General features: G+C 35.2%; 2 protein-coding genes across 2 annotated transcripts; both read left to right on the forward strand.

The window, feature by feature from the left end:
• Positions 1-2,752: 2,752 nt before the first annotated feature.
• On the forward strand, positions 2,753-6,487 carry LOC133858164 (uncharacterized protein At4g13200, chloroplastic). The gene is made up of 3 exons (XM_062293629.1): positions 2,753-3,041; positions 5,005-5,159; positions 6,117-6,487. Exons 1-3 carry the CDS (start codon positions 2,819-2,821, stop codon positions 6,360-6,362), a joined length of 624 nt encoding a protein of 207 aa, XP_062149613.1. The 5' UTR covers positions 2,753-2,818; the 3' UTR covers positions 6,363-6,487.
• Positions 6,488-9,976: 3,489 nt separating this feature from the next.
• On the forward strand, positions 9,977-12,852 carry LOC133856938 (vesicle-associated membrane protein 722). The gene is made up of 5 exons (XM_062291997.1): positions 9,977-10,315; positions 11,139-11,280; positions 11,421-11,541; positions 11,644-11,706; positions 12,472-12,852. Exons 1-5 carry the CDS (start codon positions 10,126-10,128, stop codon positions 12,619-12,621), a joined length of 666 nt encoding a protein of 221 aa, XP_062147981.1. The 5' UTR covers positions 9,977-10,125; the 3' UTR covers positions 12,622-12,852.
• The last annotated feature ends 187 nt before the right edge of the window (positions 12,853-13,039 follow it).

Here is a 13,039-nt window from a genome sequence, read left to right on the forward strand (position 1 = left end):
ACCACAAAGCTAACTAAGAGTAGCCAATTTTTGATTTCACAAAAAAAAAGGGAGTAGCAGATTTTCATAAAATAAATAATAAAAAAAAAAACCAAGTGTAGCAGATGCTAGACCTGTAGACCCAGTACCCCCTCCACAGCTTCTGAACCTGTTGATCACTACGAGAAAGAGATCGATCTGAATAAAGCCTCCTGCAGTACCGGCCGTTTCTGTGGGAGTGGTTAGGGGTAGATCCTGTGGGGTTGAAAGGAGAAAAATTGTCTTATAATCTTGTGTTTTCTTGTCTATTTTATATATACTATATTTGGTGTTTTTAGATGACGTGACACCTTTTTATTGAAGGCCGTAAAATTGAGATTTTACAATCCATCCTTATTGAAGTTATTCTCTTAAAAAATAAATTAAAAAATTTAAAAAAAAAATTGAAAACTGTAGGGTGGCTGACCACCACAATGGGTGGTCGGCCACCCAAGAAATATCCAAGGGGTGGCCAGGCCACCCCCGAAGCCCATTCGAGCCACCCACAAATTGCCCCGGGGGTGGTCGCACCACCCCCGAAGCCACTGTTAAGGGAGGTGGGGTTTTGATTTTTTTTTTTTTAAAAAAAAAAAAAATTGAAAGAAAATAAAAAATAAATAGTAATTTTTCTGGAAAATCTAGTATATTCCCATTGGAATAGATGTTCCTCTCATTTTTTAGAGGAATAGATATTCTTCTTCGTAAGGGAATAGCTATTCCATGGAATAGACCTCTACCAAACAAAAGAATAGCTATTCCATAGGAATAACCATTCCATTTCAGGGGTTTATTCCGCAAACCAAACAGGACCATAGTATTAGTGAAAATTACCAAAGGTAAATTACATTTTGGAAATGATTGGTGCTAATAACATTTTCTTACACTTGTGCTATATGCTATATGCTATAAAGCATCAAGTATCATTTTATAGATACGCAGCTCTAAACAAATTTAATTTTACCTTATTTACTTTTTTAGTACAAGTGGTAAGATTCTTTATCAAATGGTCGCCTCGGTTTCCAAAAAAATGTCGCAATTAAAAAGCCTTGATCCTAAATGTTAATATGGTACTTCCATTTATCTTCCGTTCATAATTTTAACGGAGAGACACGTCAAACCAATTAGTAAGATAATGGCCAATTTTTTATTTTTTTATTTTTTTTCGAAAAATACTATTGGTGAGGCATATGGGCTACATGATAGTTACTAATTAATGTAACATGTTTCTCTCTTAACATTATGGACAAAAAATGAATAGAAGTATAATATTGACATTTAGGGTGAAGACAGATACAATGTACGATAGTTTGATACTTTTATAAGGGTGCGTTTGAGATTATGATTTTGCAGATAATAAATGCGATTTTAAACCAAATCGTAGGACATGAATCGTTTGGGAACTGCGTTTTTAAAAATTGCGATTTGAAAACACAGAAAATCTGTTTTTTCAAGTCGCAACTAAGTTTGTGCTTTTTTGAAAATGTATAATTTTAAAAGTTAATTTGCGATTTTAAAGACTAAACTGTGATTTTGCCAAATATTTAACTGCGTTTTTAAAAATTAATTTTTCAAATCGCACTTTTTAAAATCACAAAGCTAAATAGACTCTAAATAAGGGGGCCATTTAACAAATACCCTTACACCAATAAAAAATAAATAATAAATAAAGACCTTTACACGTGTACCTTAAAAGCATTTAACCCAAAGAGCATGGTTGGAGAGAGCATTCGCACTGAAGTTGTCAAACAGACGAAATCACCAAAATCAGACGATTTTGCTAAAAATGTCGTCTACAACGAGCTCGTCAACACCATCGTCAAATGGAGGATTGTCAGAAGCCCTCGTCTAATGAGAGGAGCGTTTCGTCGATCGTCTCTTGCTTTTTCCCAATTTTTTATTCCATCTTTTTTCTCTTACTTTCCTATTCATCATCGTCTCAGATGCGACGACCGGAGTAGGATCCTTTCATTCGACATGTTGTGTGGATGGCCAGTTGGGCGTGGAGCATTGGCGTGGCGAGCTGTTCAAGTGGAGGTACGGCAAATCGTCGGCAAACCACGGCGTGGCTGACCTAGTTCCCGTCGGCGTTAGTAGCGTTGATAATCTGGCCGATTTTGTTCCGGCCATCAAAAATCAGGTACCCAGCATGACAATCCAACCGATTTTGCTTCGACCCCCAAAAATCTGGTACCCAGGCTTGATAATCTAGCCGATTTTGCTCCGACCCTTAAAAATCCGGTACCCGGGCTTGATAATCCGGCTGATTATGCTCCCGGCGTCAAAAATTCGATACCCAGTGTTGATAATCCGGCCGATTCCGCTCCAGTCGTCAAAAATCTGGCCGATTCTCTCCTGTTTTTGCTCCCGCAGATCTACCGGAAGGTTCTTTTTTTTTTTTTTAATTTAATTTTTATAAAACTAATAAAAAATTAATATTTATTTGAAGTAGGGAATATTTGAGGAGTTTGATATTTAGAGCTTTTGAAAACTAGGCAGCTAAAATAACAGAAGTGATATTTTTTTCTTAAAATTTGCTAAAATTTTGGCGAGTTCACTACAAATGCTCTTAGCATCTGCAATTTCAGGAGTTAAATTAAAAGAGAAAAAAAAAATTAAAGGTAAAATTTTAATTAATTAATTTATTATTATTATTATTTTGTTTAATTTTCTTTCTTTTTAGAACCTTGGGACTTGGGCCCAATCCCCTTATGCCAAAGATATTCTCTATTTTGTAACCTTTCGTTGACTAGAAAAATCGAGAAACAAAGAGGAAGAGACAGAACTTTTGATAGTGGAAGAAATGAGAAGTGGGGTTTCAGCTTCAGCTTCCCAATCCAACCTGTGTTCTCCGCCATCTATACCCCGAGCTACCCGTTATTACTATGCATCCAGCTCTCTCATTCCTCGTACTCTATCTTCCCCAGATCTCAAGCTCAAAGGCCTCACATTTTCTGGAGTGAAAGGACCTCATAGAATCAAAATAGCTTGCAATAGCAGCACCAGACCCGGTGGTTCTGGCTCTGGTAAAATACCCATTACTTCCCTCAAAATTTTATTGCTTTTTCTTTTTTGGGTATTCATAGGTTGCTGTGCTGTGACGAGCTGACCTTAAAATGGTGAGTTGTTAAACTATATGAAGTGGGTTTCTTCGAAAAAAGTGCTAGGATGGCTTGTTTCTGTAATTAAAGATGGGAGTCAACTTGATGTTTCATGTCTGTACAATAATGATATGAGAATTGCTCTTTGATTAGAAGGATGAAATGTAGTGCTCTGTATCTGAATTTGCAGCTTTAGGTGTTGGTTTAGAACTTGTTTGGGATTGCGTTAAGTAGCTTAAGAAGTACTTTTAGTAAAAAACTCAAAAGTATTTCTTGACTTTTTTCTATTAAAAAAAAGCAAAAAAAAAAAAAAAAATAAAATAAAATTGCAAAAGCTTGAAACTAAAGCTTTTTCTCAAAAGCTTGAAAATAAAGTATTTTTCTCAAAAGCTCTTTCTGGATATAAAAACTCTATTTCTCAACACAATCCCAAACAAAGTCTTACTATTGGCTTCCAACTTAGGTATCTTCCTTTCTTTGTCTATGGTTTTGATATATTATGTTCTCCTTAACTTTTTGGCGTTTGAATGTGAGGGGAGGGGAGTCAATTTATGCTTCATTAAGGAGTTTGTAAATCTTGTGTTTATGAAGAGATTAAATTTTAAGTGGGTTGACAAGGTCATGAGATTGGCTATTGCTGATAAGTCATAAGAGATGGGAAAGCTAGTAGATCAATTTGGAGCTAATGCACGTGTTTCAATTGTTCAGACAAAACTCCCATGAATTGCTTTCCACGAGGAAATAATCATGGTTTCAAGTTATGAAGCTGTACACCATGAAATTAGAGTCTCCCCATGGCAAGTCAGAAACTACTTAGGTGTTTTGAAGATAAACCATGTGGATGGTTAATTCCAATGAAGAAATTGCTTTTAGTGCTATCGTGGGTGAGGAGAGCTTGAACTAAGTCTTGCTTTTAGTGCTATCTGTACAAAGCTTGTTTGAAGAGCAGAATTAATTGCTTGTTAGACATTGATTCTGGGTGTAGCTAAATTTCAAAAAATAACACAATCAATGTGTCTCGAGAACATTTGTGACTTGTTGATGAGTTTAGTAACACTGAGTCTGCTACTGACTGAGAGGCTAGGTGGTATATATTTCATTAAAGTGCGGGATTTACTTCAAAATGTATCTCTTGAAACAACCAGAACATAATTCTTTCCAATGGGTTAACAGAATCCATAAATGCATCTTCATTTTTGTTTTCAGGGTCCAGGGGATTCCTCCCATCATCCCCCAAAATTTCCGCCAAAAAAAAGAAAGAAAAGAAAAGCGTAGTTCTTGTCTCAAGATCATCTGTTTGTTCCACTCTACCACAAAATAGCTTGCTCATGATTCAAGAAACTTTATCTCTAATGGGGAACAACCAACCATTAGGATTCCTGGATAAGATTTGGAAATAGAACCTGCTGGGACCATGAAAGCATTGTCATCCGGGGGTCGTTCTAGCTTCTATTTATTTATTTTATTTTTTTTCGTCCTCCTGCTTTATCATTTTTTATGGAGGAATCAGCTCAACTGTGTGAATCCACACGTTGAAAGCAATAACTAGAAAGAAATTCACAGAAATAATAAATTGGAATGTCTTTTCAAGAAGTGGATTTGCGTAAGGGCCTACTAGGACCATCTCTACACTCGTGCTTTCTCTAACAAGACTGGGTACTTGTTTAGCAGATTTTGATGATATGACCTCTCTATATCTATTGTCACTCTTCTTTTTTCATTCTTCACCTATCATTATGTAGTAATGGAAGAAAGAAGGAAACTTGGATTAATTGATAGAGTTTTTCTTTGCTAAGAAATGATGTTGATCTTTTATATAACATTTCTAGGTATACAATATCACTTCTTTTGTTGTCTTTGAAAACAATTGAGGTACTGAATCTTGTAGGTGATGGTGACAGCAGGAGTGTTCTGGATGCATTTTTCCTAGGAAAAGCTCTGGCAGAAGCCGTAAATGAACGCATTGAGTCTACAGTGGGAGAGTTTTTGAGTACCATTGGTAGGCTGCAAGCCGAGCAACAAAAGCAAGTACAGGACTTCCAGGTAATGAGCAATTCAAGTTGCAATAGATCCACATTAGATTCATTACTTATTTTAAGCTACATTCTATGTTCTTTTATTTTCTTTGTTTTATACATTAGCTTCATTACAGGTCAAATCTCTTGGAAAATCACATATGTCTTGTTTTCTACTGTAGACGAGTAAAATCATGTAATGATTCTATTAAACGTATTGTATCTCAGAGAAAAGAAAAACACTTTGCCTCCAATTACTTCTCTGGATACCAAAATCAGAAAAACATTTGCGCCCATCCCTTGGACAAAGCTGCATAGTTTGGCGATCATAATTCTGGTATTTGGCCAGCTACCTGTATTTTTAGCTTGATTACGGAAAATAGCATATAAAAGTGATGAAAGAATCCAATTTTAGTCATTATGATAAACTCAGTTGTCCTAAACATTCAGTCTCATTCTTGTGCGACAAAAATGGGATTTTTCCATTTCTATTATCTACTTTTCCAATCTAATGGAAATGCATTTGTAAATCCAGGGTTCTAATTTTGCCAAAACGATGAATTTTTTCCTCTTTGATTGAAACTCAAAATGATCTTGAAGTTTACTTTCACGATGGACGGGAAAACAAAGTTAGCAGATGTTGACAAGAATACTGTTCGATTCAGAATGTGTCATAATAGCCATTCCTGGGGAAATTCTTATATGGTTGAGGAATAGACTCCCATACGTGGGAAAATTCTTTCATGGTTGTGGAATATAATACTCCCATTTTCCATATGCATAACACCTGAAATATTTAATTAAAATGGAAAGTGAATTATAGAGATAAGGTTTAAACTTAAGATCTTTGTTCTGTTATTATCTTAAACCATCACTTATCTCAAAAACTTAAACTAATTTGTAATATTGAATTTAATCATTTAATTAATATTCATTATAAGCTCTTCCATCACTGCTGTATGTTATATTCATTTATTATATGCAGGAAGACGTGTTGGAAAGAGCCAAAAAAGTGAAGGAGAGAGCAGCACGCGAGGCCATGGAGGCACAAGGACTCGTTTCAAAGTCTACTACTACAGAACGAAAAACACCAGCCACTGATCGTGTTAATTCAGTTACTCCGTCCTCCGTGATTGGTGCCGCCGCTTCCGCAAGTCCATCCTCACGGTCCGGTCCGACTACCCCAACCCCCACGGCCCTGTCGGAACCGGACGCTGCCAACAAGGAATAACCTGTTTTAGGGGTGTCAAATGATGACTAATATATGGGTGTTACTTACTGTGGAATCTGATACAATGAATATGTCCTGTGTCTCACCCCGTTTAATAAGTTAGTTATTATAGTCTCTTGTAGCAATGTTTTTCCAGTTCTTATTTATGTCAGATCTATACAGATATAAACGTAATACACAAACTTTGTGGACTTAATTCTGCCGATACAAACCCAACATAAAATTAGCAGATTAGAGTAGATGGGTCTGATCTATTTAATTAAATGTTTTGGGTTAGAATATTGATCTATATAGTTTTAGATTCACGCATCGATACGATACGACCTACCCGAACCCAACACTCAACACGAATTGCCACTATGAACTTTAAGTTTTTTAAATAAGTAATGATTTAACATGTGTTAAACCCGATGTCCTAAATTTGAATCATGTCTTCGTAATTCACTCTCATTTCAATTAGTTTAAGCTTTTGAGATATCCTTTTAAAGATAAGCTATTCCCTAATCTCATCTTATGCATGCTATCATGAAAAGACTCAAGTTTAAAAAATAATAATAATAATAATAATAATAATGGTATGGATCCAAACACATAATTAAAGACTGCGTACGCAGATAAATGCCGATTAATTAACATCATCATTAAAAACAATTTCACATGCCATAGTTGAGTGGGTGGTTTGAATAAGACATCATTAGCATTCTTTTTTTCTAAGCCATTAGATTAGCATTGTTGGTTGTAACGGTTAGATCTCTTTCTATTTTGAAAGCTTAAAAAACTATTTTGGATTTTTGTTTAATTCAATTCAAGGGAATGGACAAAGCTCAACAGCTCAATTTCGTAAGATCTTGACCTCATCTGCGACCATTCTGGCACCATTTCACTAATCATGTGGACATCCTGCGATTAAAACAAAGAACTCAAATACCAAAGCACTCATGTTCTACTTTCATTTCAATCTACCCTTGCCCTTTAACGAATTTGCACAAAAATCCATTTTTTTTGTGTCTAGGTGATAAAATGATTTGGCTCAGGTACCGGGATTTTTTTTTTATTTTTTTTTTTATTTTTTTTATTTTTATAGTTTTTTCAATGGTTTAGATTTAATTCTAAGTTTTGCAAGAGAAAGAAATAGAAAATGAAATTAAACCTAGACCGTTAAAAAATTTACTGGAAATATTCTGTGATTTTTTATTTTCCTAATTGAATATGGAAATGGTTACAGGTAGGGGCGGAGCCACACTTTGGTTGGGGGCTCCCCCCCCCCCAAGCCAAAGGTCTCCCCCCCCAAAAAAATAAATCTAAAAAAATAAATAAATAAAATTTAATTTTTATCCCTATTTTTTTAAAAAATTTATAGTTTTGCCCCCCCCCAAAACCTAAAAGCCGGCTCCGCCCCTGGTTACAGGGAATGATCATTCTCACTTCTAATCCAAAAGGAAGAAGAAGTAGACAATCATATAAAAGAAATATGGGTGGGCTCCCCAATAATAAATTCAAACCAAACTAAAACAGTGTTAAAATAATTACAAATAGTAACAAATTGATCAAACAAGTGACTTGGTGTTCTCAGAGATTAATTAATAAGACAGTTTTCTTTTATTCAATTGCGTCTAAAATACATGTAATTTTCACATACATTTTTAAAGATGCACGTAATTCTTACATGCTTTGATAAAAATACATGTATTTTGAACAAGTTAATTTAATAAACTGAATTTGAAAAAATAATTCCGACCCTTTTGGATGAAAACTTTGTTCACGATCGAGTATATGCATCATGGTTGGTAGGGTATCATGCTCATACTTCATTAAAATGTTGGCTTCTTTTTTCTAATCAGGAGGTGGATTAGTTATGCAGTAAGTGTCATGTTCTTTTTTAAATCCAAGTTTATCTAAACGATTATTAAACTTTAAACTATCACAATTACGAAGTATTCAAAATTATAAGAACAAATATTCATATCAGAAGCTTTCTGTTTTAAGAGATGGCAAAGTTTTCCTTTAATTTGGGTTGAAAGAAATTCTTTTAATATTGTCTATTAAATTGACATATGTCATTAGAGTATGTGATTTTCACGTACATTTTTAATAGGCTTAACAGAGCATGTGATATTGTTTTCTTAGAAAATGCATTGAGAATACATGCTTCAATTTGGAAAAAATTTGTTTGAAAAAAATTTAGGAGAAAAAAATAGGGTTAATTACACTTAATCCCTTTAACTACCACTCATTTATAAATCCCTTGAACTGCTACTTGATACGGGTTCTACTAGATTAGCATGCTTTCAAGTGTTTTAGTTTCAGTGAGTCTATCTTTTATCTTTATGTTGTTAGTCGTTATTTCTATTTTTTATTGGGATTTGATTCTTACACTACACCATCACAATAACTGCACAACAACCCCTCACATTAGGGCGGACCCCAGTGTGTGGGGCTCACCCTCATGTAAGGGGTTGTTGTGCAGTTGTTGTATTAGTGTTGTAAATCTAACATTTTCCTTTTTTATTTTCAAATTGTTAGTAGGTATCTCTATGTTGGAGAATGTTGATCGAGAGATTATCCCTACACTAAGAGAAGTTATCTTTAAATTATCTTTAAGAGATTATTCCAAAGGGTAGCTCAATCGGCTGAGGACTACGCCTCATGAAGCGAAGGTCACTAGTTCGAATCCCCCTCCCTCCTCTTGTGTGGACATATCAAAAAAAAAGAAAATAAAGAAGAAGAAGAAGTTATCTTTACGGTTGTAATTTCCTATTTAAAGAGTCAATAAAGCATGCAAATTTTAATCTCAAACTTTATGTTTGATATGAGACCTAGAAATCTCTAATTTCCTACTGCTAGTTTTTCTAAATTAGCAACCACAAGCAAGAATAAGAAGCACGATTCTGCTTCTTTTTCTGTTAAGAGGCGTGTTACTAGATCCGTTACGCATTTACATAACACTACTCATGACACACAACCTCCTTCAACAACTAATCGTCGGCCAAAAAAACTATTTTGCCAAGCACGTTAAATCTGGCAAAAAAATAAGCACTTGACATGCATATGCTCATTTTTACTTAAAATAGCAAAATTGTTCTTCAAGTAAAAAAAAAAAAGAAAAAAAGAAGGTGGTCACCCCAGGTACCTGGGGTGACTCAGCCACTCCTATCGTGTTTAGTTTGCTTCAGCCACTCCAAGGAATTTTTATTTTATTTTTTTAAAAAAAATTGTATATTTAATTAACTTTATTTTCTAAATTATGTTCATTTCGTTATTTCACATTAAAAATTAAAGCGTGTCACATGTTCCTTTTTTTCGTATAATTTAGCGCCATTAACGACAGGAATGGTATTTTTACCAACAATTGGTAATTAAAGGAGGTTATTTATCACAAGGTTATTTATCTAAATTCAACAATAATTTTAAAAGTCATATTAACTTTAAAATAATATAATAAAAAGAATATCTGGTATAAATGAGTGGTACTCAAAGAAAATGATTGTAATTAAAAAAATAAAAATAAATAAATTCAAATCGCAGACAGGAAGTCTGTTTCGCGCATGAGAATGCTGACTGCGTGGCATTTCGGTTATATCTGGGATCGGTGGGTCAGCTAAACGGACTCAAGAAAGACACAAAATTACGCTACCTCTCTATCTCTCTCTTCGCATCTAAGCAACAAAAAAAAGAAAAGAAAAGAAAAGCAAAACCAGAAAACCATTCGTCCATTCGTAGATCGAGTCCGTTTCTCTTTAGCTCTGAGGTTATCGAAACGGCGATGGGCCAGCAATCGTTGATCTACAGCTTTGTGGCGAGAGGGACGGTGATCCTGGCCGAGTTCACGGAGTTCACCGGAAACTTCACGACAATTGCCGCCCAGTGCCTCCAGAAACTCCCGGCCTCCAACAACAGGTTCACCTACAACTGCGATGGCCACACCTTCAATTACCTCGTCGACAACGGCTTCAGTATTTTTCATCTTTTCTCCGATGCTCTGATCTACTCTTTGTTCATCTCGTTCTTTCATTTCCCTGCTTTTTGCTCGATGTCGAACTTTTTTTTTTTTTTTTATTTGTTTTGAATTCCTTGTGATCTTTACGTTTGATTTCCGTAATAGCCGTGGAATCTGTTTGTTAATTTCTGCTTGATTTCCGAGAAAACTTTCGGGAAAAAAAAGGAGGAGAAGAAAATGAAACTTTGTTAGTGTTGTGGAGTTCATTGGTTTGGTTTCCTTTTACATCTCAACTGACTGGGATAAATAATCAAGTTAATAACTCTTTTAAGAGAGCTTATGATTTTTTTTTTTTTGGAGAAAATAAAACAATCGGTATTGATTCTAATTTTTATGTTTTTTAGTCCAATGTTGGTTTATTAGATCTTCCTTTCAAAATCTATAGGTTGGGCATAACAATATATACATATTTATCTTCCTTGTAGCCATGCTATGTTTGTTGGATCCTCGTGAAAATGTTATCCCTTTCAGTTTCTCTTGTGCAAAGATACTCGTATTTTAGTGAAAAGGGTTCATAGTTTCGCTTCCCGAAGCCCCTTCTTTTCAATTTGCAAGGACAACCTTAGTTTTACAATAGGTTAATGATTAAGTTCAATTATATGTGAAACATGGAAAGGGAAGTAAGCATGAATACTAGACTCTTGAGGGATTGGTTAGACAGTGATATCTCATTTTGTAATGTTGACTATTCAAAATATTTGTTTTTTGTTTTTGCTCACTTGTGTTGTTGCATCCGCATTAATATTAGTGGAGCTAACTTCATCTTTTGAATATTGCAGCTTACTGTGTGGTTGCGGTTGAGTCTGTTGGGCGACAGATTCCAATTGCCTACCTTGAGCGTGTCAAGGATGATTTTACCAAGAGATATGGTGGAGGAAAAGCTGCAACAGCAGTTGCCAATAGCCTCAACAAAGAGTTTGGGTAATCTTTTCTTCTTCTTCTTCATCTCTTATTATTTTTATTATTTTGCTTTTAATCTATATTTTACATGCTGTAAAATGGGAAGCTATTTTGTAATCATAAATTACTTTAATGCAAAAAATTTGGTCCTGATGATGTAGACCCAAATTGAAGGAGCAGATGCAGTATTGTGTAGATCATCCAGAGGAGATCAGCAAGCTGGCTAAAGTAAAAGCTCAGGTTTCAGAAGTGAAAGGAGTTATGATGGAAAATATAGAGAAGGTAGGAAAATTTTGCTATCTCTTCTATTTACTGGTTGCAAAGATTTTCTTCTCTTTTTGTTGAATCTTTTCTCAGTGAAACTCAAGAGACTTTTCTGTGTAGGTTCTCGACCGTGGAGAGAAGATTGAGCTGCTTGTGGATAAAACAGAGAACCTTCGTTCTCAGGTGAGTAAGTGCATGTGTTTTGTTTTTAAACCACCCAATGCTAGAGGGATAGTGCTATCTAAATTCTAAAAACAAACGGGAAATGACTTATAGATGGGTTAGGTTTCTGGTTCAAGATCTTGACATATAGTTAATAGAAAGAACAACATGAGATAAGATATGTTTGGTGAGATTTACAAAAATGTTGTGCAAATAACCCCCATGGGGTTGGCTCAAGTGGTAAGGGCATTGGTCTTGGTGGCATCCTCATCATGTCTAAGGTTCGAATCCCCTTGCATGCAAACAATTCCATTAGGCCACGCCCGCTGGCAAAGCCGAAGTTTTACCCAATTTGTGTAGAGGGGGCGCTTTACATGGGTCTGGATGTGGGGTTACTTGTCGTTATAAAAAAAATGTTGTGCGAATGTTGAAGATAGTAAGATAATGATGCAATTTCTTATTTTAGTAGATCTGTATATCAATGTTTTTATCTAAAACTACAAATTGTCCCTGTAATTCACATGGTAACTATCTGTCCAGTTGGAGTACGTAAAACAGAAATACTGAACTTTTAAAGGTGGCCTAAAGAAATTTCTTCCCTCAAGTAACAGTAGTAACTCTTCAAAAGCGGACTTCAAGGTTGGGTGTGGTTTTATTTTCTTTAACCTTGGGATCTATTGATATTGAATTGCATTGGTACTTTTTCCATCATATGACATTGACTTAATTTTCTAGAGGCTTGTATTTTTTCCAATTTACTTGTGAGGTAATATGAGTGTGTTGCAGGCACAAGATTTCAGGCAGCAAGGAACCAAGATGAGGAGAAAGATGTGGTTGCAGAACATGAAGATAAAGCTGATAGTTCTCGGTATCATAATCGCCCTGATTCTCATCATAATTCTATCTGTTTGCGGCGGTTTCAAATGCGGTCACTAGTGGAATGATGCTTTGCGATTTTACTAGTGCTGGTTTACCTATAGCTTTTTTGGTCACACGTTCCACTTTCCTACTATATATTATAAGATGTCGCTTTGTATAGTCTGTATCCTTGAATTCTTTTGAGACTAATTTGCCGCATGATGTGTGTTAAGCTTGTCATTCATCTGTTACATGACACTTCTGGTTGAGGAAATTCATTTTAGTGTTGAGGTTGCTTTTCCATCTTAAGCCTGTTTAAAGTACTTCAATAATGTCATAGTTTCATGCCAACTTTTCATCGCAGATGTGCATGTGACACCAGTGAATTGTGATTCCTTTGGTGTGGATAAAGTTTTCTTCTAAGCTTCTTACAAGTAAGACATAATACGTGAAATATTAATTGAAAATGAGGTTAACCTTGGAGTCAAAGTTTGAA

The sequence above is a fragment of the Alnus glutinosa genome, chromosome 14 (assembly GCF_958979055.1).
Source record: "Alnus glutinosa chromosome 14, dhAlnGlut1.1, whole genome shotgun sequence".
In the NCBI taxonomy this organism is placed as follows: Eukaryota; Viridiplantae; Streptophyta; class Magnoliopsida; order Fagales; family Betulaceae; genus Alnus; species Alnus glutinosa.